The following is a 25375-nucleotide window of genomic DNA, read 5'->3' on the forward strand; positions in this document are numbered from 1 at the left end:
ATCCATGTCAAGCATACTAACTTTATAAACTTTACAATGACGTATTCTAAGCCGTCTAACTTTTTGTAATAATAAAATTAGAGCCCTACCGATACAGGATTTTTGGGGCCGATGCCGATTTTAATATCAGGGAGTAAAGAGATTTTGATATCAATATATCGGCCTACATGCATTGATTAAAAGGTGTGAATCTTCACTGGCCTCACAATTCGATTACAATTCAGCTGTCAGCATCTCGATGTATTGCATCCTCAATTTTCTATATTACTGCCCGTCTACTTTTTCATCGATTAATGCAAGCAGTCACCAAATTCTGAACTCCTTTTTTATTTAGAAAGTGTTTCAAAAATTAGACCACAACAGTCTACAATATAAAAAGCTTTTCAATATCAGTGTCTGTGTGACCCACAGCAGTGCCTAATCATTAGAAAAACAAAACATAAAAGTGTGCTGTAATCTACAAAAACACGCATTTGTTGTAATTTACTGTCACGCTTGTTTCTCTCCTCTGATCATCGTTTGTCACCCATGGGTGTCACCGAGGGCGGAAGCGGAGCTTTGGACACAGTCTGTGTGTGCAGAGCTGAGAGACGGCACCGTCAGCAATATTGTACAGAGTGTACCCTCGTGGGGAAATTAAGTAATAATGGTAACTATGAGCCACCCAAGTTTTGCCATTGCATTATTTATATATTAAAAGAATTTTCATATTGGCACAAATCGGACAAGATGTTCTCCGATACCAATATATTTGTGATAGGCCGATATCAGCCGATAAAATTGGCCAACAGATAAGTAGTCGGGCTCTAAATAAAATACTAACATTTGTTCAACTGGACCAGTAAAAATGTAATATCTTGCATCAGAGATGTTTATCCGCAGACTAAAAGTCATCCTACAAAAGGCAGTGAAGCTAATCCTTACCTCTGTCGTCTCCTTCTCCTTTGCGATTGGCTTTCTTTCGGATGCGGCACTGCTGTGAATAGTCCACTACTTCCTGCCGTGCCTTGCGGCCCTCGGGCGACGGCGTGAAGAACTTTGTGAGGGCGTCGATGAGGCCCTTGGTCTTGTTGTTGAAGCGCAGGCTGCCCTGCGACAGGTCGTCGTCGTCCCGCATGGAAAAAAGCAGCCGGTCGTCGCCTGGGTAACCCTCGCAGGAGGAGCTGGAGGATGAGTTGGCCGAGGCCGAGCGCTTCCGCCGACCACGCCCGCCCAGTTTCTTGAAGGGCCGCCCCGGCCTGCGGAGAAAGTGAGGAGTCTTGTTAAAGACTCTGCTTATGGAACCAAATATGTACTTACTGGACAAACCTTACAGTATATACTTATATATAGATAATGATAAATTACATAGAGAAAAGAAATGGCAATAAAAGAAAAAAACAGCAGTAAGCTCATTTTAGAGAGTAGGCGTTGTGGCTGGTGAAGCAGATACAGTACATCCTGCCGCTGCGGCGGCTCTCCGCTGGGCTAACACTGAGGAAGACGCCATTAGCTGAAACATTTCTTTACCTGTTCTTGGGCCGCCCCAGCGGTGCGTTGTAGCGCCGTTTGATTTGTGCTGCCTTTTCGTGTAAAAGCTTCTTTCCCTTTTTCCTGGGTTGGCAGATTTGACAAATCCACATGCCTGGGAGAGAAGAGAGTGAAAAGCACAGGTTCATATACCCTGAGGTGGAGTAGACAAGACGGGCTTCAGAGCAGATACCACCATGCTCCAGGACATATCCAATACATTAGCACTTAATCATTTAGTGTGACTATAACGCTCGTACAGAGTAGTAATGTATGAGTTTTGTGCATTCTTTTAGTTGAATTCATTAGGGATGCACCGATACCACTTCCTTTTAAACTCGTGCAAATACAAGTACTCACATTCGGGTACTTGCCGATACTGAGAATCGGTATGAGTACCTAATAATACCATTACAGTTCCAACATTGACTTTGAAAACACGTTTTATTTCCATCAGATGTTCCTCACTTTCTGACTATAACAAATTAAATACACAACATGATGCTGTTGCTGACATTTTAACTTTTTTTTCTTTTCCTGATAGAAACAGAGCCAACCTTAAGTGAACCTGAGCCGGAGTTGTTGCTAACTCCATGGCTAACCTCCCACCCCTTCACTTTAATCAGCAGGTGGCCAAGCAAGACACAGGAGCTTGGCTCGGGTCTTGAGGAGTTGTAACAACTTCACACTCATTATCACACACCCACTTTCTCTCTCGATCCAAGCACCCATAAAGTGTGGAGGGCTTTGAAACAAAGTTTCGTAGTGGCAAAACGGTGGAATTACAACTTCCGTGTCCGTCACGTGATGCCGTTGGGCCCATAAAGACTTTTCCCCATAGACTTACGTTGGGAAAGAGACGTCTGTAATTCAGCAGCTAATTGTTTTTGAGGTGAATCAACTTCCCAGTATGAACACTGTAATAGCCCTTATATAAATCATTAGGTCCTAAAAGTTGTAAAATGCACTAATAGCTGAGTTATTTTCCTTCTTCCATTCATGTGAGGGAATGACTGTACCGGCCGTGTGTACTTAGACTTGCATGGCTTAATCTTTGAGACAAGCATATGCTACTGGCAGGATCAACCAGGTAGCCCTCGGGACCCTCGGGCGCCCGCCTCCAACGTGGTATTTTGCTAATGTATATAGAGGCTTATTCCATGTTTATAATTTAGATTTTTTGATGCTAGTTGTAGTAGTCGGGTATATTTATAGTGTAATCCAATATTCTTTATATTTTGTATTCTATGGATATATTTCTCCGGTGTTAACATGTACATTTTATGTACTGTTCCTGTGCATTGCTTGGATAACCTGCTGTTTGGGATCAATAAAGTACATCTATCTATCTATCCATCCATCCATCCATCCATCCATCCATCCATCCATCCATCCATCCATCCATCCATCCATCCATCCATCCATCCATCCATCCATCCATCCATCCATCCATCCATCTATCGCTAGGCAGACACACAGCTGACAACTGTGTGTCCGCGACAATGCACGAAACATTGTGGCTCTCCCGGATGGGTGAACTGGGGACTCAGTTGCCTGTTTGTGCAGCTGGGGGTGGCACTTCAACCACAGCAGCCCTGCATGCAAGGCACTAATCTTGTCGGCTAATGTCACGTTGCCGTAAAGTGGTATGGTATTCTGTGCCTCCTCGTCTCCTCGCTCCTCCGGCTTGTGACCCAGAGATCGATCTCTGCGCTCCATCTTTAAGGACGTCCCAATTCCTAAAATGCATCGCGAGGAGCGAGGAGGCTTGACACACCGGTGTATCCTTTGCGGAAGTGTTTTTTGGCATCCGCGACGTTAAAGAGGCGTGACACACGGCTGGAATAATCTCAAACCACGGCAGGACTCTCTTTCTAGGACAAATGTAACTGCTCCTTTTTCATTCATCAGTTGTAGTTATTTAAGATGATCACGTAAGGCGCTGTTCACCTTGATATTACATGTGTTTATTACTGAATGTATGCTTCACCCAATTGAAGTGCTATAATCTATAACAACATGATGTTTACAACTGCAAACAGCTGCTGAGAGCAAATTATATCAACTCTTTATTTGTATAGCATAGTACTTTTCATACAAACATCTGTAGTGCTTCACGCAATAAAATATATAAAAGTTGTCATGTGTGTGTGTAAAAAAAAATTAAAAATCCGACATCCGTTCATTCTTGTCACATAATGCTACGTTGTGAATTTAATTAGTGATAGCAAATAAAGCCTATAAGTTGTCATGAGCACTGTTAAAGTATGAGATCATAAAATACAGCGGTAGGCCTATAACAAAACAATGGACAGCTGATGCAGCTGTGCCACATGTCATATTTAACTGACGTCGCTTTAAAATGACGTCTCCGAGGCGAGGATGTCTCATTTTGTTAAATTGCCTGTTGCCTCGGCTCCCCTGTCCTCGCCTCCTCCACTCGCATCTCCCGTGGGAGGGACTAAGATGCGAGGAGAGGAGTCGAGGAAAGGAATCGAGGATGTACAAACTGGGAAATAAAAAAGGCCTCTGGTATCGGTGCATCCCTAGTATTCATGGGAGGCCGTAATTAGGCAGTGAAGAGGTAGGTGATGAGTTAAAAGGAGTCTACTAACCTTTTGGCATCCGCGTGAGGGGAGGATCACAGCACTCCATGTGGAAGCCCCGATCACAGGAGTCACAGAACAACATGTTGTCCTGTACAGTAAACACACACACACAAGTATTGATGATTATCAAAAGCTTTAGATGTGTTCAGACAATGTGAGTCTCAGTGACTCAATGTACATGATAAACACACGACAGCTAGAACAATATCCAGGGGCAAAACTGTGTTTTTTTAAGTCAAATAAACATCACCCATGTCCAATAAGATGCACTTTTGTTAGAGGATACATTTATTAGCAGTCCTGAGCTCATTCTGATGAGATTTCCATCTATGTATGCACGAAAGTGCATTAAAATACTGTTTATTTCATTACTATAAATTTGCCATTTAAAATTGGATGGTACTTTTGAAAATATCCACCATGATCGGTTCAAGCTACTTCTCCGGTTCCATGTTATTCCCCCATCCTCATAGATGTATTTTATGATTGTGCATCTTGGCAGCATGTTGTGCATTTTGTCTCACCGTCAAACACTCTCTACAAACATTTGAATAACAATGATTCCTCGCTTGACAAGTAAGGAAAAAAACAGAGTGAAATGGTGCCGGTGCTGACTAAAATAGCTCAATCCCAGAGACCACAGATACGTCTATCAGCATCTCTATCTGGCACTTAAGCAGAGAAGAGTGTTCACAGACGCTGTTAGGCTGCCGGTCCGCCATATTCGCTCATCCAACTCACCGCATTCTTTCCTTGATCCTGACAGCTGCTGCAAGTCTTGCATTCGATGCACTGCCACCACAGAGCCTTGACTCGCGCTGTGAGCTCTGGGGAGAACTTGAGACAGGACGGGTGGCCTGCAGGTAGACAGAAACGCATACACAAACAAGTGCGTCAACGTCACAGGCTTTTTTTTTTTTTTTTGTGCCACTGCTGAGACTGACAGCCGTGACCCACTTGCATCATTGTAAGAGAAGGAAAAAAAGAGCTCCTTTTGGAATTGAAAGCCCTCCCTGAATCAAACCTTGCTGCAAAGAGAGTGTTCAAACATAAATGACAATCTGTCAGAGCTGTGCTTTTGCTGTTTGAAGAGCAGCAAACAAGATGGTCTTGTCTGGGACAGAAACCCGCTGAGGGAAAGAGGAGGAACACAATCTCTCCTCTGCTTTCACTCAGCAGTAGGAAATACATATTTATACCCACAATTTCTCTGAAAACATAGACCAGTGCCAGTATCTGTCAATTGTTGCGTTCGTCTTACTCAAGTTTAAGCATTGGCATCCTGGACCCAAAAAATGGGCAGAGATAAAAGAAAAATAACCCAAATAACATAACAGAATAGGGCTGTACCGAATGGTTCCGAAGCTTCATTCATAACGTTGACATTGAAATTATAAATGAACATTTGAATGCTGCAGATAAAGTTGCACAGTTGACAGATAAAGATCAGGCTACACTAATATTATTAGTATTATACTCCAGAGTGCTGTTTAGTCCAAAAGTCAACATTATTTATTATTTATTGAAAAAAGATAGATATAATCATTTCCAAAATTTCTAAATATATAGGTTAATATATTGTAATTTTAGTTATATATTGTTTTTCTTTGTAATTTTATAATATGTCTGAGGGAAATGTTGATTTTCACTAATGATTTTGACTAATCTTTTTCCTCTGTCATTATGCCTTTGCATTTCCTGCATTATGCTGCCCATGTGCTAGCATCGTTAACCTCTGTGGCTTCTAGATGCCGACAGTAACGTTAATATTGCCACTGCTTAGCAGCAGTGTTCTCACGACTTAACCGCTTGAACGCCAAGCATATCGTGTACACGACTTCCCGTGTCGTAAACACGAGCTCACGAGTTTCATTCGAAGGCACCAGTATTCGAACCAATTCTTCTGGGGTTGTTTCTACCACAAAACTATCAAAGTTTAACCAAGTCATAGACTAAACTGGTGCTAAGACGTCGGGGCCTTACAAGTCACAAAGCAGCACTCACCACTATTGCCACAGTCGGCGCAGGAGATGAGCTCCTCCGGCCTCTTATCGCGATTCTGCTCCTTGGTGCCCAGGCAGAAGCTGCAGATGGGGATGGGCTCTGCCACCGGCTGGCAGAGGGACAAGAGAGGTGAGAGGGGGGAGGAGAGAGAGAGAGGAGAAACCGTCAGTCAACTTAACAGCTTAATTGTACAAATGAAAACAACAAAGTGGTCTTGTGTGTCATGCCACAGTGAATGACTGTCGCCGTGTGTATTAACAAGCCAACGGCGGACTGAAAACTATAACGTCACCGCAGAGCATGTGGAGCTGTGAACAGAGAGTTTAGGGTAATGAAGAGCGTGAGAGCTACACTGTGACGATTTAGCATGTATAATTCAAGCGACATGGCATGTGAGAGGCTGCCGTCGTGTGTCAGTGTCTCTGCTGACTTCCTGTGTTGTGTGATCAAAAGCTGTGTCTCGCTTCCTTTGGTTCTAGTTGGCTCAGGAGTTTAATTCCAGTGCAACGGGTCCCATTTTGACACTTATTCTGAAACACGCCATCAGACATTCAGCATAAATCTTTTAGCGTGTCCCCGAAAAACACAAACCATGTCAGCAGGTGTGTGCTCAGACACAGAACAAACACATTATCTGATATGTGCGCACGAGTGCAAAACCGAAGCCGGGTTTTGTGTCCGAGAAAACAAAAGGCAGGAGAACACTTAACATGTTGTTAGACATCAAATAGGACTGGTGTGTCCAATAAAGCTGAAAAATCACATCCCTGAAGCACTGCAGGTGCACTTCACAGGCACAGACACAAGAGGGAGGAGGGGGGAGGAGGCATGGGGTGACTCTCCTTGAAAGTTTCTGGAGCCTGGAAGCCCTGAGGGGAAGTGGTGGCTTACTGCTACCTCAGAGTACACCACAAGTCATTCTCAGCAACACATGCTGTTTACTGCGGGGTATCCAACAGATATAAGTAAGTCACCGTTTAACCCTAAACAGCTTTATACTCCGGCTGTGATATTTACAACTCACATAAATGTCCTGTATACAAATGAATTTTGGTAGCATCAAATAGCAGAACTTGTATTGTGTTTTTATAATTATGTAATAGTGTTGTGTTGTGATTTAAGGTGCCTATAAACTCCTTTTGGCATTTTCTTACTCTATTGTTTTACAGGTCCCATATTGTAAAAAGTGAGATTGTCATGTCTTGGTTATAGTATAAAGCAGATTTAAGTATTGAAACGTTCAAAATACGGAGAAATACACACAGCCCATGTTCAGAAATTGTGCGTTTGAAACAAGCCGTCAGGATATCTGTCCATTTGTGATGTCATAAATATACAATATTTAGACCATTACACGGTTTTAAACGTAAACATTCTAAATGTGTCTCAGTTTATTTCCGGTTGTAGTGGATGTGAATAACATCAGCTCACAGGAAGTAAACATGGACCCAAACTGTTGCCTAGCAACGCAATTCCTAAAACGGAGTGTTTCAGACGGAGGGTAAATACAGGTGTATTCAGGCAGACAGTATATGAGGAAAATAATGTGTTTTTTTTAACATCACAGCATGTAAACATGTTCTAGTAGAAACACAAAATAAAAAAGTATGAACCTGACAATGAGCATAATATGGGACCTTTAACACTGAAAAAAGCAGTGGGTGTAATTAGGAATTTCTGACAGTGGTCAAACTAAAAAGCAAAACCAAATTGATACAAGCTAGAGATGAGCATTTCAATCAAAAATACTTTTGGATATTCACTGGGAACTGCCAAACACATTTTACTGGTGCATTACTACCAGGTGCTGGTAAAAACAAGGGAAAATGTTTTTTTATGGCTGTCAAAGTTTAAATGAAAATAACGCGACAACGCAAATTATTTTACTGCCACTAATTTCTTTAACGCATTAACGCAACTTGCGATTTTTAGGTTGTAGCAAGCTAAAGCTAGAGTGAAGATACTGGTATCATATGAAACTAGAAAACCTACTAGCTTGTTGCCAAGCATATTTTTTATGCTAAACGCAGTACCTCTGAAGGTTTCTGGACAATATTTGTCATTGTTTTTTGTTGTTCTTTGATTTCCAATAATAAATATTATGTGCAAAAATATATATGCATACATTTGCATAAAACAGCATATTTGTCCACTCCCATGTTGATAAAAGTATTAAATACTTGACAAATCTCCCTTTAAGGTACATGTTGAACAGATAAAAAAAAGTACTTTATAGTAATCCATCATTGTTTTCAGACAGACGGACAGATTATACTACTCGGCAGTCACCAGAGGATGGTTTTCTGTTGTCTCTGTGTAGAACTAGTTTAAGACAGAGAACAGTTCAGTATCGAGCAATGGAATTTATTACCAAGTTTTTAGATTTTTGGAAAGTAACACAACATGTAACAACATGTTAAGATTATATTTGTTTACACAAGGAATAGTGTAGAATATTATGACTTTGTTTTGATTGTTTATGTCCTCAAAGATGTGATATGGATGTAAAGAGCTACCCATCGCACTTTATTTGTGATTTAGTGGATCAGTTGAGTGCTTGATTGAGTGAGTTGAGTCTTTTCTCAATTATGTAAGAGATGAAATTTAGAGCCATCCTATGTATTAGAAAAGCTTTGAGTTGGTAGTTGAGTTGAATTAGGACCCCAGGGAGAGAAGCTTCTGTTGCAATACAGTAACTAATGGGGATCTAAACTAAACTAATCCCCAGTACAGTGTTCATCAGACAACAATGTAAGAGTGGCACAGCCTGTCTAGAGCGAGCTGAGTGTCTGTGTGAGTAGAGCACAAGTGATGGACACTGTGAAGGAGCTAAGGGCTCCGTGGCTGACATGGGAGACACTGTGCGTACGACATCTGTTGCCCGCCTGCTTCCACATCCTCAGCTTTATGTTAGAGCAGCAACGAGGAAGCCAACAACAACAACTCAGACATCTGGGCTGGTGTTTGCCAGCAGGCACATGGGGGAGACAAAGTGGAAGACAGTTCTGTGATCTGATGATGCCAAAGTGGAGCTGTTCTGCCATGATACTATCTACTCTTATGTGTCAGCACAAACACTGCATGGTAGCAGTGGTCATGCTGTGGGGATGCTTCTCCGCAGCATGCTGCTGAAGGTAGCGGGTAACATGAGTAAAATCTGAAGACCCATGCCCAAATATAAAGCCAAAAACAACAACGTCCTGGAGTGGGCAAGTCAGGATCCAAACCTCAATCCAATTCAGAACTTGTGGCAGGAGTTGAAAATTGTTGTTCACTCCCAGTCCTCCTGAAACCTGACAAAACTTGAGCAGTGTCACAGCACTCGCAACTCAACTTCAAGCTAGGGATGTGTGACTAATCAAATTTCAATTGCAATTCTGGCTTCCAATGATTATGAAAACAAGATAATAAAATTATTATTGTGCTGCATTCCGTTTTACAATGAAACTCTTGTTTTGTCTTGTGTTATAAATCCAGCTAGGCCCTGTCCTTTACAGCGGTGCGCTTTGGCCCCGCTTGGCGGGTCAGGGACGGACGCTTGGTATGGGAGGATCCCCTAGTGGGAACTCTCCCCAGCGCTGGCTGCCTCTCGCGCGGCATATTTCCTCCGCGGTGGTTTGCTGCGATCGGCTCTAGGTCGCCTTGGAAAGGCCCGGGGGTGAGGGTGGTGCTTAACAGCACCCCTCGCCCCTGACCTCGCCACTTATGGTTACATGTCCAGGCTCTGTCCTTTCCACACTTCCCATTCATTGTGTATGTAAGCAGCCATGCAATGCATTCTGGTAGCGTGGCGGCGCGATTGGAGAAACGGACCGTCACGTCGCCCGCTCCTCATTTGCATAAAGTTGAGGTCTAAGCTACTATATGCAAAACTCAGGTGCAACTCACCGCCTCTGGAAACTCCCTAGTAACTTTTAACCTAAAAGTTATCGATCTAAAATGAAGACAGATTTAGCGACTGAATTAATTATTTCTCGCATGAAATGTTTTCAGAAACATATTTCGGTGAACTATTTTCATAATATAAGAGAAGAAAGTTACTAAACCAGCCGCCATGTTGGTTCCGGTTTGAAAGCTGGGAGCAGCAGCCCACGAGGGAAAGCCTTCGTCCAATCAGGTGCCTAGTGTGTAGTGGCATCCCATCAAGCGTCCAATGCTGGGAAGCGAGGCGATCCCTCGGGATTTAAAACGCCCCTGTGGATACGTACCATGAGTGCTCACTGTGCCCTCGCTCCCTGCGGAGAGGGATGGAGCTCCCTGTGAGACTGTCAACCGGGACGGACTTTCCTAAGTCGAGATGTCGGCAACCCACCTGACCCGTCTTGAAACACAGAGCCCGTCTCGTTTACCACGCTTTGTGGGTGTGACTTTTTTTTTTTGACGTGTCGTCACCACTCATATCTACACAACCAATGTGTTTATGAATATATTGTTTACAAGAGCAAAGAGTTCTTCTTAGATCTAGCCTCTTAATTTTGCCCTCAAAGTGCAGCAGATTGATGCATTTATCTTTAAAATGTAGGCTACAAAATGTTCTTTCTAAATGCATTAAGTCAATGAGTAATCGTGTTAGCAGCCCTACTTGAAGTGGATAAATAAATACTAAGCACTTTTTGTGTTTCAGATCCTTGCTTCATTCAGATTAACCTTCAGAGATTTGTTTTCACTTTGACACACTCTTTGTGTTCATCGGTGTCATAAAAAGCCTAATTATCCTACAAATTATTCAGAGCTGTAACACAAACCATAAAAAATCCCAGGGCAGATGAATGCTTCTGCAGACACAATAAAGCCAAATCTTTTAATCCTTCAGACACTTCATAAGAAAATATCCCCTTAACACAAGGAGCCCCCAGTATTGCTGGGTTCAAGTATCTGAGTGAGGGAATGGTTTTCATTGTTCACACTTACAGGATGTGCTTACATTATTATGACGCAACCTTGTATTGCAAGCCGGCCAGCCAGGCCTAAATTGACTCCCTGCCAGGCCTAGTCATCAGAGATTTATGTATTTTTAAGGTGTTTTTTTTAACTAAAATGTGTTAGACAGGTAGCAAACGACCTTAAGGAATAACTCTGTGCGTGGGTTAGCGAGTGTCGGCCAAGAGAGAGAGAAAGAGAGAAACAGAAGAGATGCACCGCGCACGTTGCGTTTGTTTACTAGAAAGTTCATGCGTCTTTCGGGGTTATGAGACAAGACGGGCTTCCACCAGCCAGGCAGCCCGTAACGTTGGCATCGACCGAGAGAGAGGGAGAGAGAGAGAGCGAGAGCGAAAGCGAGTGACATACGGTGAGCATGTCGGTTAATAAATCAATAACAAATCCCAGGCTATGTTAAGCCCGTTAGCCCCGCAGTTAGCGACAACAACAGCTCGCTCACTCAGCGCTAGCGACGGACTTGGTGAAGTCAGCGGAAGTATACATGTGTGACTGTGTCCGGTTTTCAAAATAGAGTGCAAACAAAGGGAACTGTATATACAAAATACAAATAAGGAAATAAGATTGATTGGATTATCTTCACCAGAAGTATAAAACATTACCATTGTCCCTTATAAATTAAAAAGAAAATACCACTAATTTGTGAGAGAAACGTCTTTATTCTTTGATTTTTGGGTTGCTGGAAAAAAAATTATAAATAATGCCTGATATGTTTGACTTCAGGACATCTCTGATTACATACCTACTGTGTCAATTTAGATATTTTCCAAAGTAAAAGTCCCTAGAAGTGTATGATTCAACTTTTTCCCATGATCTAGTGTTTAAAAAAAGTTAACAAAAATCGCAATAAATCGAAATATCGAATCTCAATACTTGTAAAATCGCAATACATATTGAATCGGCACCCAAGTGTCGAGATAGTATCGAATCGGGAGATAGGTGTATCTTCCCAGCCCTAGTGCATACTGCGTTTATGAATCATATGTTTACTTTTTGTTGAGTTGTTGATTCGATTAATTAATTAAGTTTGTGGTACCTGACCATTGGTCCGCGTCTTTCTCTTACAAAATTCTGTATTCACTTAGCAGAAAGCCTGTTATGTGTGATAATATAATATGACATCTTAAAAGGCCGATACTGTAATCACAAACCACTGATAAAAAAAATTTGTTTATTTTATTTTAATTTACAGGATAGACACCAAACATAATTGAAAATTGAAAGGGAAGTCTATTCTCAAGCATATCCCTGGTGACAGTGATGAATACACTATCAGAGTATACTAATCTGTGCATTTTATATCATTGTGAAATCATGAAAGACTTTGCAGGAGGCACACACCTAAAGTCATAACATTCACTTTAACCCACAGGAGACAATCAAATCATCTATTTAAAATGTGGAAAACAACGACATGACATTCAGTGAAGATGGTGTTACTACAGGACAACAGTGTGAATGCACATAGCTGCAGAGAGCTCGGCAGGCAGCAGGTCCTGGCAGGGAGGAGACGGGGACAAGAGCTTGATTTATTGGGTTCATTTCCTTCTGACTCAGGCTCCTTCCAACACCCCCCCCGCCACCCCTCCACCCCTCCACCTAACAGCACAGGGACAGAGAGAGCAAGAGAAACAAAAGGTACGAAGTGAGGGCGTAATGAGAGAGAGGTAAAGAGACAGAGGAGGGCTGTAAAGAATGAGCGGTGAAGAGCGAGGCAGATAAGCACAGACACGCAGGGTGCAGAGAGGAAGATAGAGTCTTACTTGAGGATAAATGTACAAGCAGTAGCTCTCTATTTCTGAAACCGTTTTACATCCTCACAGGTAAAAAGTATATGGGATGGTGATTATGTACTGGATTATGCTGTAAGATTCCAAAACAAATCATTAATTATGACCTGAATGCATGATGAATATAGCTATACCGGGCTGCAAAACAAACCACTGAAGAGAAATGGAAGTCAGCAGCGAGAAGAGAGAAAAGAGGAGTGTGAAAAAAAAAGACAGAGCGAGGACAAAAATAAGAATCCAGAGGGCAGGAGAGTGAAGGAAATGGGAAGTGTTAAGAAAGAGAGAGAAAAATCTGCAGCAGCAGTCCTCTGAGCAGCCTGCGTGCGACCAACACCTCAATCATTCCTGACGCTTAACCCCTTCCCCGCTGGAGGAGGTCAACTGCTCCCACTCGCCCTGTGAGCGCTCGAGTAAACACGAGCCGAGAGCAAGCGAGCGAGGGAGCGAGCGTTGCCTTTCACACACATACAGACACCCTGTATGGCGACGCACGTTACAGTGAGGCTTCAGTTACTGGCTGCCACTGTAAATTAATCCCCAACAGATACTAAAAAATGAAAAGCTAATCCTCCCTCCATGACAGGGATATTGGAACAGTGAAACACAATCCTTAAATTCCTCCTGAGAGATGTTTTTCCCTCCCTGTTTCAGCCTTTTCTACCTCAGCCAGCACTGGCTGCCAGGACTGCTCTTACACCACAACATCGCTCTAGAAAATTTCTCACATCGACTGACTGTTCATGGCCGACTTTCGACTTAAGATGTGTGTGCGTGCCTATTTTAAGCCTGCGTGTTGCTGCTTTGGCATGTGCTCCTCTGTTTTTCCAACATAAGGAGCGTTCAGGAACAAAATGCTGTTCGGAGCCAAAAAGACACGCCTTGTGGCAACTGTTAGCGACTAGCTGTGTCGACTGGGTGGACTTGAAATGCCTTACAAACATGTCTTACAAGTTACAGCGTCCTCTATAAATACACGCCTGAACACAAACGGACAGGTGAAGGTACCCTGGCTGACACACCCACTCGTGCTTTATGGGTCACTTAAGTACAACCGTAGGGCTGTGTATTGGCAAGAATCTGGCGATACAATATGTATCATGATACAGGGGTAACAATTCAATATATTGCGATACTATAAGCAATTGCGATTTTTTTCAAATTTAAGTTTAGGAAAACTGTCATAACACCATGTGTATAAAATCTGATTAAAAATAAAAGTCACTATGTGAAATGACTACTATGGGGACTAACATCATTTAAAATGAATACAATTGGACTCATTGGATATCCAAGAGTCTCAGCTTTCCAGTCACACCCAATTTATGCAATTCTAAGACTGTTTAGGGAACCCAGTATGCAGACATATTCAAGCACATCATTTTAGAATAGGTAAAAATAACACATTTGTACTGCATGCAAAAACTGTATGTTTATTTCTCCCATAACTGCATGTGATTATCATAAAGAGAGCATGTCTGTAAAGGGGAGACTAGTGGGTACCCATAGAACCCATTTTCATTCACATATATTGAGGTCAGAGGTCAAAGGACCCCTTTGAAAATGGCCATGCCAGTTTTTCCTCGCCAAAATTTAGCGTAACTTTGGAGCGTTATTAAGCCTCCTTCTCGAAACATGCAAGTATGACGTGGTTGGTACCAATGGATTTCTTAGGATTTCTAGTATAATATGATGCAAGACCCTTCACTCTAGCTTGAAAACTGAGCCCGCTACAACCTCCGAAAGACAGAATAGCGGCCGGGTCTGCCAGCGGGCTGTCAGATTTTGAAGAAGTTAATTAAAAATCGATACAGCATTTTGGAAAATCGATACAATATCGCAAAACATAATATTGAGATTCTCATGTGTATCGATATTTTCTTGCACCCCTACACAACAGTGTTGTCCAGCGTTAGCCTGGCTCTTCGTTTTGTTTTTTCGAAATGAATACTTGAGGCAGCACGCAGCATTGTCTGAGACCTTGTGCAGAGAGATAATTGGTTATAGAAAACAACTAGCGGTGGCCTGGTTTCCCCTTTATATTAACTGGCTTCTGTTGTCCAAAGACAGAGGACAGGAGGGTGAGACAGGAAGGAGAGAACAATGGAGGAAGGACAAAATGAGAGGGAGAAATAGAGAAAGGATAAAAGGCAATGGGAGAAAAGAGAAAGAAGCAAAAGCGTTGCTGTTGTCCTTGTCTCGTCTCAAGTCAAGGATCTCATTAACATGGGAGCCCAATCTCAGCAACCCCCACCACCACCACCACCACACTTCCCTTATGGCCGCCCCCACCTCCAACACAAACTCATTGATCACTGTTACAGGACACACTGTGCAGGCAGAGACAACACACAAACACTTTTGCTCTTGTAGTCATTCGATGCACTGAGCTCTAGTAGTCCTGAGATACACCTCAGCACGCCATCGACACATTTTCACACAAACATGTGTGCATGAACGTTCGAGTTGGCGGTGGAGAAGAGTAAACTTGACATTTCAAAACCTGAAATCCCTGCAGCCCCACTAGCCTGGAAATGACATGAAGTAACTGGTTTTCATGTGACACCTACGAGGAAGACCGTGTGTTGTGCCAACATGACCCTCCCTTTCAGCCGAGCATCACCCTCCATTAACGTCGAGGTTAGCCAGGGAGCACAAAGCTAAAAATCGCTGCATCAAACGGAGCGGGGCTGGCCGCGCTCCAGCCGTCACTTCCACAGCTGCTCAACACATTGGCTCTATTTGTGGGGTGGTGAGGTTAGCCATACGCGAGGCCTCACACAGACACAGCTGCACTTCCCGTGCCAAATGCCATTCACGTCACAGTCACTGGTGAGCTCCAGGTAACTGCTGCCCACGGGTGCCGCTGACACTACTACTAATGTGGTTTCTATAGACTCCTATACGCTCGCAGTGTCTGCTCCAGGTGGTTCTTCTGCAGCCAATAGGGTCAAATTGGAACACCTTCACTAAGAAGACAAGTGACGGCTAGTGTAAAGGCTACAAACTGGTAAATCACTGGCACTGTTTAAACACACTCTCTAGCCTGTATAGAGCCCTTTTCTGTTAGTAAACATGATGACATCATTTGTGGGCGGAGCTTTAAGTGGAAGCAGAAAAATTCTCTGAACACGTTAGTTAACGCTGACCAGCAAGTATTGTTGGCTTGTTTTTTTAACAATGGCTGAGGAAAATACGAGTTTCTCTCAATATGTACGGTTACTCACTGTCCGGGATCGTGAGTCTTAGTCGAGAAAGTTAACATTGACCAATGGGACCAGATAAGTCGACCTCTATACGCAGCTGTCAGACTACTTCGGGAGGAGTAGACGGCTTACTAACATTAGTTAGCTGGTTAGATTGTCTGTCTCTGGAACTGGCTGGTTAGCCAGCTTTTCCAGAGACTGACAAGCCAGCTAGCTAACGCCTGCTCTCCTCACGGTGAAGTAGTCTCCTTGCGCCGATGAGTGAGGCAGAGGGACCGTGACCCAGCGCTGTCCGCTGTTGGGCTCAAACAACTTAGTTAGGTTTAGGCAACAAATAAATCAACATTGACTTCTGCTTTCACACGGGGTACGGACAGCTGTCTCCTGGGCGAAAGTTTGTTGTTTTTTGACCCCACCCATCCACCCCGACCTCCTCCCTACGCAGCGTTTGGGGCTCTTTATATTTCCTGGTTCATCATTACGTGGATTACATACAAACTGATTTCGTAGGATATAAACTAATTAAAGTGCATTACTTTTCGTAGGTATAGCTACGAACGGTTTATGAGAACAGCCTGCCCCACGATTGTACTTTCAGTGGCAGCAGACCTCCGAGAGGCAGATATGACAAGTAGCAACTACCAATAAAAGGCACAGAAAATAATACCTTCATTACGATTTGTGTGAACTGATCCTTTAGATAGATGATACAGTTTTTCCATTTCTCTGCTGGCGTGTACTGCTACATGTCAGACAAGCACTGGGCCCGTGGTAGCAGCGCGGCATAAATAAAGCTGGTGCCATCAGAGAGCGGAACAAGCTCTTTCAACTTTAGGCACTAATAATGGGTCAACTGAGGCCAGGGCTCTGGCAGAATGGAAACAACAGATCGCCTGTCAAGGAAATGGAGGCAGAAATGAAGCATTTCAACAAGCTACACCCCCCTCCTCCTTGAAAAATGAAATCAGCCCAAAATCTGAAACTCAAGTTGACAATGAGAGTCAAGGGAGACCGTTTCATTGCACCCAACTCAGTCATTTCCCCAGCATTCCTGTGGTGTGATGCTAACCCTGAAAATGTTTCCATCCATCCAGCGAACACACAAAACCATCTCCTGTGACTACACAACATGATGTAGCGGCGACGGGGGGAAGGGAAGAGAGGGAGAGAGGGAGAGAAAAAGACGAAGAAGCAGGTTGCACCCGAGGCATATAATCGATGTCTGGGGGGCATTTTGTATTCACCGTCCTCTGAGTGATGATACATGATGTCTTCACCTTGAGCCAACACAAGCAGAGGTAATGTGTGTGATGCTAAGGAGAAGGGTGGGGGAGGTCGATCTAATATTGGAAAAAAGAATGAATTACAGTGGATAAATATATGGTTATCATAATATGCGTTGCTTAATGTAGCAGCTCTACAACCACGACCAGCAAAGGAACCATTAGCTGCGGGATGCTCGCCGGTTACGGGGTCAGTGGGACGTTTTGGAGGGAAATCACCACAACACCGTGCACAAGCAGAAAATGTGACCATGTTGTTCACGGGCCAATTTTTTCACACGTCCTCGCCGTGACACTGCACGTCGACATCGAGAACTCTGGTTCACCCCGCTCCAGCTGTTGAGGAGAGGGCAACCGCGGGGCAGGGAGAATGCTCTTGCCTATTATGACGGGATGATCATACACTCACAACTATATACCCACACGGATATACACACAAAGGCTCAGCGTCAAGCCCATCCCACCTAATGGCCGTAGCCTCATATTGCTAACGGGCGCTCAGGGAGGCAATGAGGTTTGCCATCTATATATCCATGACCCCTGGTTGACTTCGCTCCCCCGTTCACCTCCCCCTTCATGACCTGGCAATGGCACCCTATTAGGGTGAGGAGAGGGGAGACAGAAATAGGGTCTGGGATCCCGTTTGAATGGAGCGCTCTGACACAAACATCAGCGTGTTGAGTACACAAATCTCCCCGCAAATGGGGTCAAAGCCAGTGCTTAGCCATTTGTTTTGATTTTCCTCTCCCCCTCTCTGCCTTCACTCACACTCTCTCTCCCGCCTTTCCTTGGGAAATCATAACTGTTAGCAATCATGCGGGGCAATATGGCAATGATGCGCCATCGGAAGAGTAGGAGAGCGGAGGGGAGCGGAGGGGAGCGATCATGCACTTCTTCTGTGCGCGCACGGTTTCTATCTCTTTGACGCATACGCCACTCGCACTAACATATACATCAAGAACATACCAACAGTCACTCGCAAATACACACATGATTGAGCAGCAATAAGGTTGCATCCTCTGGAGAGATATATGAAAGCGGCATCACAAGAAGAAGCGGGGAGGGAGAGTAAACAGGCTTGTGTGAATGCCAGACACAAATGTCAATTTCCTCACTGCTGCAGCAGCTTCTCTGTGCTCCATCTAGCCTGAAGATGAGAACAACTAAACCTCCCTAATCATGTCCACACGTTTATTTCATAATCTTTGACTGATGAATAAGTTCACTGATGCAACAGGGTGGGCTTTTTTTTGTGCAAAACTGCTCGTGTTAAAATTCACTCTTGTCAATATTCAGTTTGAATTCTCAGGATTTGATACTTTCTGGTGCGATATGAAGTTACATAAAAAAACTTATTCACCTAAGTACACATTGTTTTCACATAGAAGGCATGCATTACTTTTAGGGGTGGGAAAAAAATTTATTCACCTATGTATCGTGATTGTTTTTTTTTTTACGATTTTGAAATAGATTTTTTTAATGCCAGGATCGATATATTTGCTTCATCTGAGTCTATGCGGAGGTACAAGAAAGTTACCGCTTTTATTGTTTTAGTCTTAGTAACGTGACGTCATATCCGTTCCGTATCCGTCGACCAAAACAAACCGCAGAAAGTAGAAAACGGAGGAGGGTCTGCATGGATACGACCTGCACCCCCCACATGTTAAATTCAAAGCGGTAAACACTACATATACAGTAAAGTATGGAAACGCTTTGGGTTTCACACATTACCAGGAAAAACAGAGCTAGACATCATGGCTAAAGCTACATGCTAACCCTGACATGGCCCCGATTGAGCTGACAATGAAGAGAACAGAGCTGACGGGAGGATTTGCAACAGACCTGGCGAAGTCAGCGAAGAACACGTGTGACTGCGTCCGGTTACAAATAAGGTGTTAACAAAGGGAACTGTATATACAAAATACATATATGGAAATAAGATTGCTCGGATTATATTCACTAGAAGTAAAAAAAAATACATGTCCCTTATAAAGTAAAAAGAAAATGCCACTAATTTGTGAGGGAAATGTCTTTATTCTTTGATTTTTGGGATGCTGGAAACATTTTTATAAATAATGCCTGACAATGACTAATATATTTGACTTAAGGACATCTCTGATTACATATATGCTGAAAATCAAACATTTTCACACTATTAATTTAGATATCTTCCAAAGTAAAAGTCCCTAGGAGTGTATGATTACATTTTTCCCATGGTCTAGTGTTAAAAAAGTTAACAAAAAAACGTAATATCGAATCGCAATACTTAAAAATCGCATCAGATCGTGATAATATTGAATCGGGAGAAAGGTGTACCGTCCCAGCCCCGATTACTTTGTGTTTTTTCCATTTGGTTCTGTGAGGCAGAGTAGCGGGTCGATCAGTAGCTGAGTCAGAGAGGAAGAGGAGGTTGATCTCTATTCGTCTTCAAGAGTGGGCCATCTGCAGCCAAGCAGGTCACTGTGTTAGGCAGACCCCATGTGACTCCAGCCTGCTCTCTAGGCTAATCCTACTTTGTGTGTGTGTGTGTGTGTGTGTGTGTGTGTATGGGCGTCCTCACCAGGAGCTTCTGTAACTGCACAGACTTGCACACCCACACCCACACAGGGGCCACATAAAGCCAGGAGCCAGTCAAAACAGTGTTTAGGGCTGATCTAGTGTCCTCCACATCTACTGGCTGTCTGATAACCTCAGTGACATATGAGCCAATGACGGGCCACGAGGCTGGTAGATAGTAGTGTGTAGCGCTAACAGGCTTATTTACATGCTGGCTGTTAGAATGCGTGTTTGCACGTCTGTAGGCATCTGAAGCAGAGGATTTATGACATGTGACGTGATGTGTGTGTGCGTGTCAGAATGCACTCAGTTTGTGTTTACGTCTGTGTGTGTGCCATTCTCTCTTTGCATGTAGTTGTATGGTTTTTTATGTGTGTGTGTGTGTACACACATGTAGCTTGGCCGTTAGAAGCGGAGGTTAGCAGCCGGCTGCTCTCTCTGATCAGGTTACAAAAGTGGGTGTGTTCCCTCTCTCCTCTGTCGCCTGCATGTCTGCCTCTCCCTCTCTCTAACTCATTCTGTCTCTCTCGCTTTCTTCACCCTCTATGTCTCTCTCTCCCATTCTGGTTAAGGAGGCCTGCAGCTTGCGTCATCGAGGCCTCTTGCTTTGGCACCACAACAGACCATCTCTCCCTCACTTGTTCCTCCCCTTCCCTCTCTTCCTTTCACCCATCTCCTGACAGGGAGCAGCCCTGCAGCTGGTCCACACTCCCTGCAGGAGGCTGGGAGCCATGTGACTCTCTCCCCTGACCTGCTCCCCGGCTGAAAACTGGCCCACCGGCCGCTCCACCCAGCATCACTCCAGGATCGCCCGGACCACAGCGCACACCACCTGGGATTCTGTCATCCCTGCTCTCCCCAACACACACTGATAACGTCTTAAACACAGAGAAGCAGACTCCAGTTTGTGGAAAGACCCTCACTCTGGCATCTGTCAGATCTCACAGATCAACCCTTCTCAGTCACTTCTAGAATAACTTTGCAATGTGCTATCTGGAGTAAACCACACTGCACCATATGCTGGATGAAAACTCACAAAGACCATATTGTGCTGTAGTAAATTTACAGCGCCGTAGGCCATGACCAATTTGAACAAGAAGAGAAAATGCAGTGCCAATGTCTCGGGTATTACCAGCTGATAGATCTGGACTAATCTGGGTGTGCAGCAGCTATTATGTAAGTCAAATGAATGTTGTGTGGATTGCATAAAGAACCCAGAGCGGGTGTTTTCTGTTGCTTTCACAGATCACACTCACATTCTTTCTGTTGTGCCAAAAAGTTTTCACATCAGATTTCTTGCCACAATTGCCTCAACTATAGTTGTTGTTTCAACAGGAAATCCGTGATCTTATCAGACAAACGTGACACCCATTTCTCTTTTTACATGTGTAATGTATGTATACTAAAACTTTTGCTATTAACAGTGATCAGCAACATCCAACTGATAATTGTTATATCCCTTTAACGTGCCAATAATGCCCATAAATTATGTGACCAGCTGTTTACTGTTTAATGTATTTTATCAATGTGTGTAGGTTTGAGGTGAATGCACAAAGCGTTACGTGTTTGTTTGTGGCAGATGTACATGTACGTGCAGAGATATTACCTTGTCTTTCTCGTGGGGCAACAACCGGACAGGTGGCAGTGATTCCAGAGACACCGTCCCGGTCCCGTCATCCAGGGAGCTGCTGCGGCTGATGAGCTGGAACAGAGGACCCTGCTTGGCCACGCGTCCGTGGGCCACGGCCCTCTTCAGGGCCACCCTCAGCTGCTGGTGGAAGAGGCCGGGCCCCATGGAGCCGCTGCCTGACAAGTAGGCCGCCACATCCGCCTGGCACTTGAGAAAGCGCTCAATGTTCTTTAAGCCGGAGCCGCCGGGCTCGTGGAGCCCCTCCAGTGCCCGTTTGATCAACTTGTTCCAGTCGAGTCCCGGCTTCTTCCCCGAATGGTGTGAGTGCGAACTACTGCCTCCGCTGCTGCTGCCGCCACCGCCACCTCCTCCTCCACCGCCTCCGCCTCCTCCAGAGCTGCCACTGCCTTTGGACTTGGGCAGAGCCAAGCGCCCTGGGTTGTCAGGGTCCTTGTAGGAGTTGAGACCTTTGTTGGTGACCTTAAGGATGGTACCATCCTTGACGCTAAGCTCCAACTGCTCCAGAACCGTTTTGCGATCCAGACCGTGGGACATGGAGACCGCATTGCAGATGCGCTCCTCCGATGGTCGCTGCTTCTGCTTTTTCACCTTCTTGATGGCCTCTAGGATCCATTGGGTGTAAGTTGGGTTGGCCAGTTTCACCATGGCTGCGGTCTGGGTGGGTGCGGGGGCCCTGAGGCCTTACCGCAATGACCACACACAAAAATGGGACTGTAAGCCAAGGAAACACCTGGCCTGCGCCGTAGCGCCGCCTCCTCCTCTTCTTTTTCGCCCTCTGCCTGCGTACTATCCCTTGTCCTGGGGTCGCACAGAGAGTCCCTCAGAAGCTGAGTATGAGCAGCACGGTAATGAGCAGCTGACCATAGCACAAACCCCCTGAGCCAACTCCCCACCTGGTAAAATGCAGTCCACCCACCACCCACTCCCAGCCAGGTGAAGGTCCCTGGCGAGAAGCAGGGGGAGTGGAGGAAGTAGCAGATCTATTAGCAACTTAAACTCCCACAGCTCACAATGTAGGGTAGAGTAGATCTTGGCAATAAGAAGGGCTTTCAAAAAATAAGGTGTTTCCCACTTCACCTGTCGCAAAATACCTATACTCGGACAATAAAACCTGCTCAGTCAGTTTCCTGCCACTGGCAAACTAGCCAATCCTCACAGCGACTTGTGAAAGATGATCATGGTCTCCCAACACATGAAATGAGTGTTTCAAAGATAAAGATGAGGGCGATACAGTAAAATATGTTTTCTGTAGATTATAACATTCCACAAGCTGGGGACTTTTTTTCCTGCATCCAGTCTCCTCGTCTTTACTCGTTCTCTCTCCGCTGTCTTTTACTCTTCCAGCAGTCTGGGCTTCTCAGCTCTGGGACGGAACAGATATCTCACCCCAGGGAGCAGCCACGACTGATCACCTTCATGCTTATTGCGCTTCGGTAGCTGACAGACCCTGCACAGAAAAAAAAAGAGAATAACACACAGAGACAGAGGTTAGTGAAACCTTGCAGGAAAAAAAAGCGACACCTTTTTAATAAAGATGGGAAAAAATATGGCAACAAAGTTAAGTCTTTAAAAAGGATGACAAGTTTGAATGGGATGCAGATAAGGTTAGAGAGGGTGCAGCTTATAAACAGTACTGACACACTACTATACTGTGCCTTCACACAGATGTATATAAACAAAGCCATGCATGCCCTAAAGCACCAGGAGGTTTGGCCATGAGCTACTAACAAACTGGAAAATTAGGAAGAGGAGGAATCATTTAGCTGATACCTGTCAGCTTGCTGATCATTTTTATGAACTCAATTACACACATATGACAGACATAATAGTACAGCAAGCAACAACAAACCACAACTCTCTAACAACCACTAGAAATGATGATCATATAATGATGGAAACGATGAGGCATAAAAGGGTAAACAACAACATCATCCTAAAAAGCTGCACTAGCAGGTTGACCACTGGGCTAGTTGGGTTGCTAAGGTAAACATGATGCAGTCAAAACACAGACTGTTAGCAAACATTAGCTGAGAGGCTAGCTAAATATCACAGCTTAGTCAAGTGCCGCATTGAACAGACTGTTTCCCGCCGTGCTGTTTACTCTCCCTGTTACAGTATTATTATTAGGCAGCTAAATATGTGACAACAAGCCTTCCCGCTAAGTGCTGCTGTTGTTTAGCGGGCTGCCGTTAGGAGCTACCCGCAGAGCTAACGGGACATTTATGTTACTAACGTTAACCCCGAAATGTAAACATCATGAAAGCAGAGGTTAGCCGGAGCTCCAGATCAAAACACTACGTGTATCCCCTTTAGACCGATATATCAGACAGTCCTGAGCACCACACCGCAGCAAACACAGCCAATCATCTCACGTTGAATGTCATTCAGATATTAACGGGAGATCGCGGCCTTGTAAAAAGGCACAATGCAACTTGCAGACGGCCATCTCTGCTAGCGGGCAAGTGCACAGAAATCACATCTCATAGCCGCTGATTGTTCATGTTCTCCGGCCTCCTGCTCTCAGCCTGAGCTCTCTGTGGCCGAGCAGCCTCTGGCCGCTCAGACGCGTCCCTACAGCGGTGTCCCCACCTCACTGACTTCCTCCCTCCACCAGCCACCAGCCACCAACCAGCCAGCAGCCAGCCGCCCTCCCACGTACCGCTCCAGCCTGCGGTGCGGTGAAGACAAGGCCGCTACGGAGCGGAGGAGCTAGGCCTCGGCTCCCCCCTCCTCCGTACCCCCCTCCACCACCACCTCCGCGACCATCATCCCTCCGTACCCCACTCTCTCTCTCTCTCCCTCTCTCTCTCTCCCTCTCGCGGTTCCCCCAGTAAAGCCCGAGCTGGTCCGGTTCTGCTTTCCAAAGCGAAGCTCGGGTTAAAACCAAACCTTGTTAAAAAAATCTCTCCCCCATGTTCCGTCTTCCGGCTGCTACTCACCGGAATCTGGTGTGCGGCCGCCGAGCAGAAGGAGGCAAAACGGTGCGAAACGGAGACAACAACAAGCCTCGAAACGCAGCCACAGAGCAGGGGTTCTAGAGCCGACGCCATCTTTGAGTGAAACAGGAGCAGGGCTGGTGGGGGAGGGGGCAGCACGGAGCCGTCAGGAGGGAGGCAGGAGGCGGCGGGCCAAGGGACCGTCTGCATGGTGCGAGGAGCACATCCAGGGGAGGGAAAATACACTGCAAGGCGCGGGAGGGAGGGAGGGAGGGAGGGAGGGGGGGACGGCGGCGGTGTGCTGTTGCTATGAGAGGGGTGTGGATATTGCTTGAGCAACATGAAATGGAAGAAAGGGACAGATGGTGGTGGTGTTGGAGGAAGGAAAAAAAAGAAAAAGAGAGGATAGGTGTTCTCGCCTTCTCTGCTGTAGTACTGCTAGGCCTACACAGAGGGGGAGATTCAAGGGAGCGTCTGCATTTTACCCATGCAGTTGTAAAAAAAAAAAAAAAAAAATCAAAGCCAATGAGCGTGCCTTAACGTTAGAGGGTATTTAAAGATCAAAGTGAGACACCCCTCCACACTGCAGTCTATTGTAGCAGCTGTGTGTGTGTGTGTTTTTAAGCTAAAGATGGGAAGAGAGCCACACAGATCCAGTCCCCCCCCCCCAAGAGATGATCAGATGTTACAGCACAGCTATCTGGAGTATTACAGTACATGATAAAGCATGTTATCTGTCCATGCAGAGTAGTCGGCTAATGCATTGCTTGTCAGACTGTGTGAAACAGAGTATTATCTTTCCACCAAAAGAAAATTATAATGTAAACTGTCTGCAGCCGATCCACTTTGTTGCATTTCATTAAATGACAGTCTAACGCCTTTTTCTTTCAAATTTT

At 44.8% G+C, this 25375-nt stretch overlaps 1 protein-coding gene across 4 annotated transcripts in view; it reads right to left on the reverse strand.

The window, feature by feature from the left end:
* kat6a (K(lysine) acetyltransferase 6A) overlaps positions 1-24651 on the reverse strand; it is a 46921-nt gene extending 22270 nt beyond the window's left edge. The window contains exons 1-7 of one of the 4 annotated variants that reach the window (XM_074637244.1): positions 24483-24651; positions 21499-22990; positions 6123-6231; positions 4860-4975; positions 4125-4206; positions 1510-1624; positions 925-1238 (exon numbers count right to left, since the gene is read on the reverse strand). In XM_074637244.1, the coding sequence (XP_074493345.1) occupies positions 925-1238; positions 1510-1624; positions 4125-4206; positions 4860-4975; positions 6123-6231; positions 21499-22188 (1426 nt within the window). In that variant the 5' untranslated portion in view covers positions 22189-22990; positions 24483-24651. Of the gene's footprint in view, positions 1-924; positions 1239-1509; positions 1625-4124; positions 4207-4859; positions 4976-6122; positions 6232-21498; positions 22991-24132; positions 24317-24482 lie in introns of those variants that run through there. The other 3 variants (XM_074637241.1, XM_074637243.1, XM_074637242.1) reach the window with 3 other exon arrangements.
* Positions 24652-25375: the final 724 nt, after the last annotated feature.

Source organism: Sebastes fasciatus, chromosome 6 (genome assembly GCF_043250625.1).
Source record: "Sebastes fasciatus isolate fSebFas1 chromosome 6, fSebFas1.pri, whole genome shotgun sequence".
Taxonomy (NCBI): Eukaryota; Metazoa; Chordata; class Actinopteri; order Perciformes; family Sebastidae; genus Sebastes; species Sebastes fasciatus.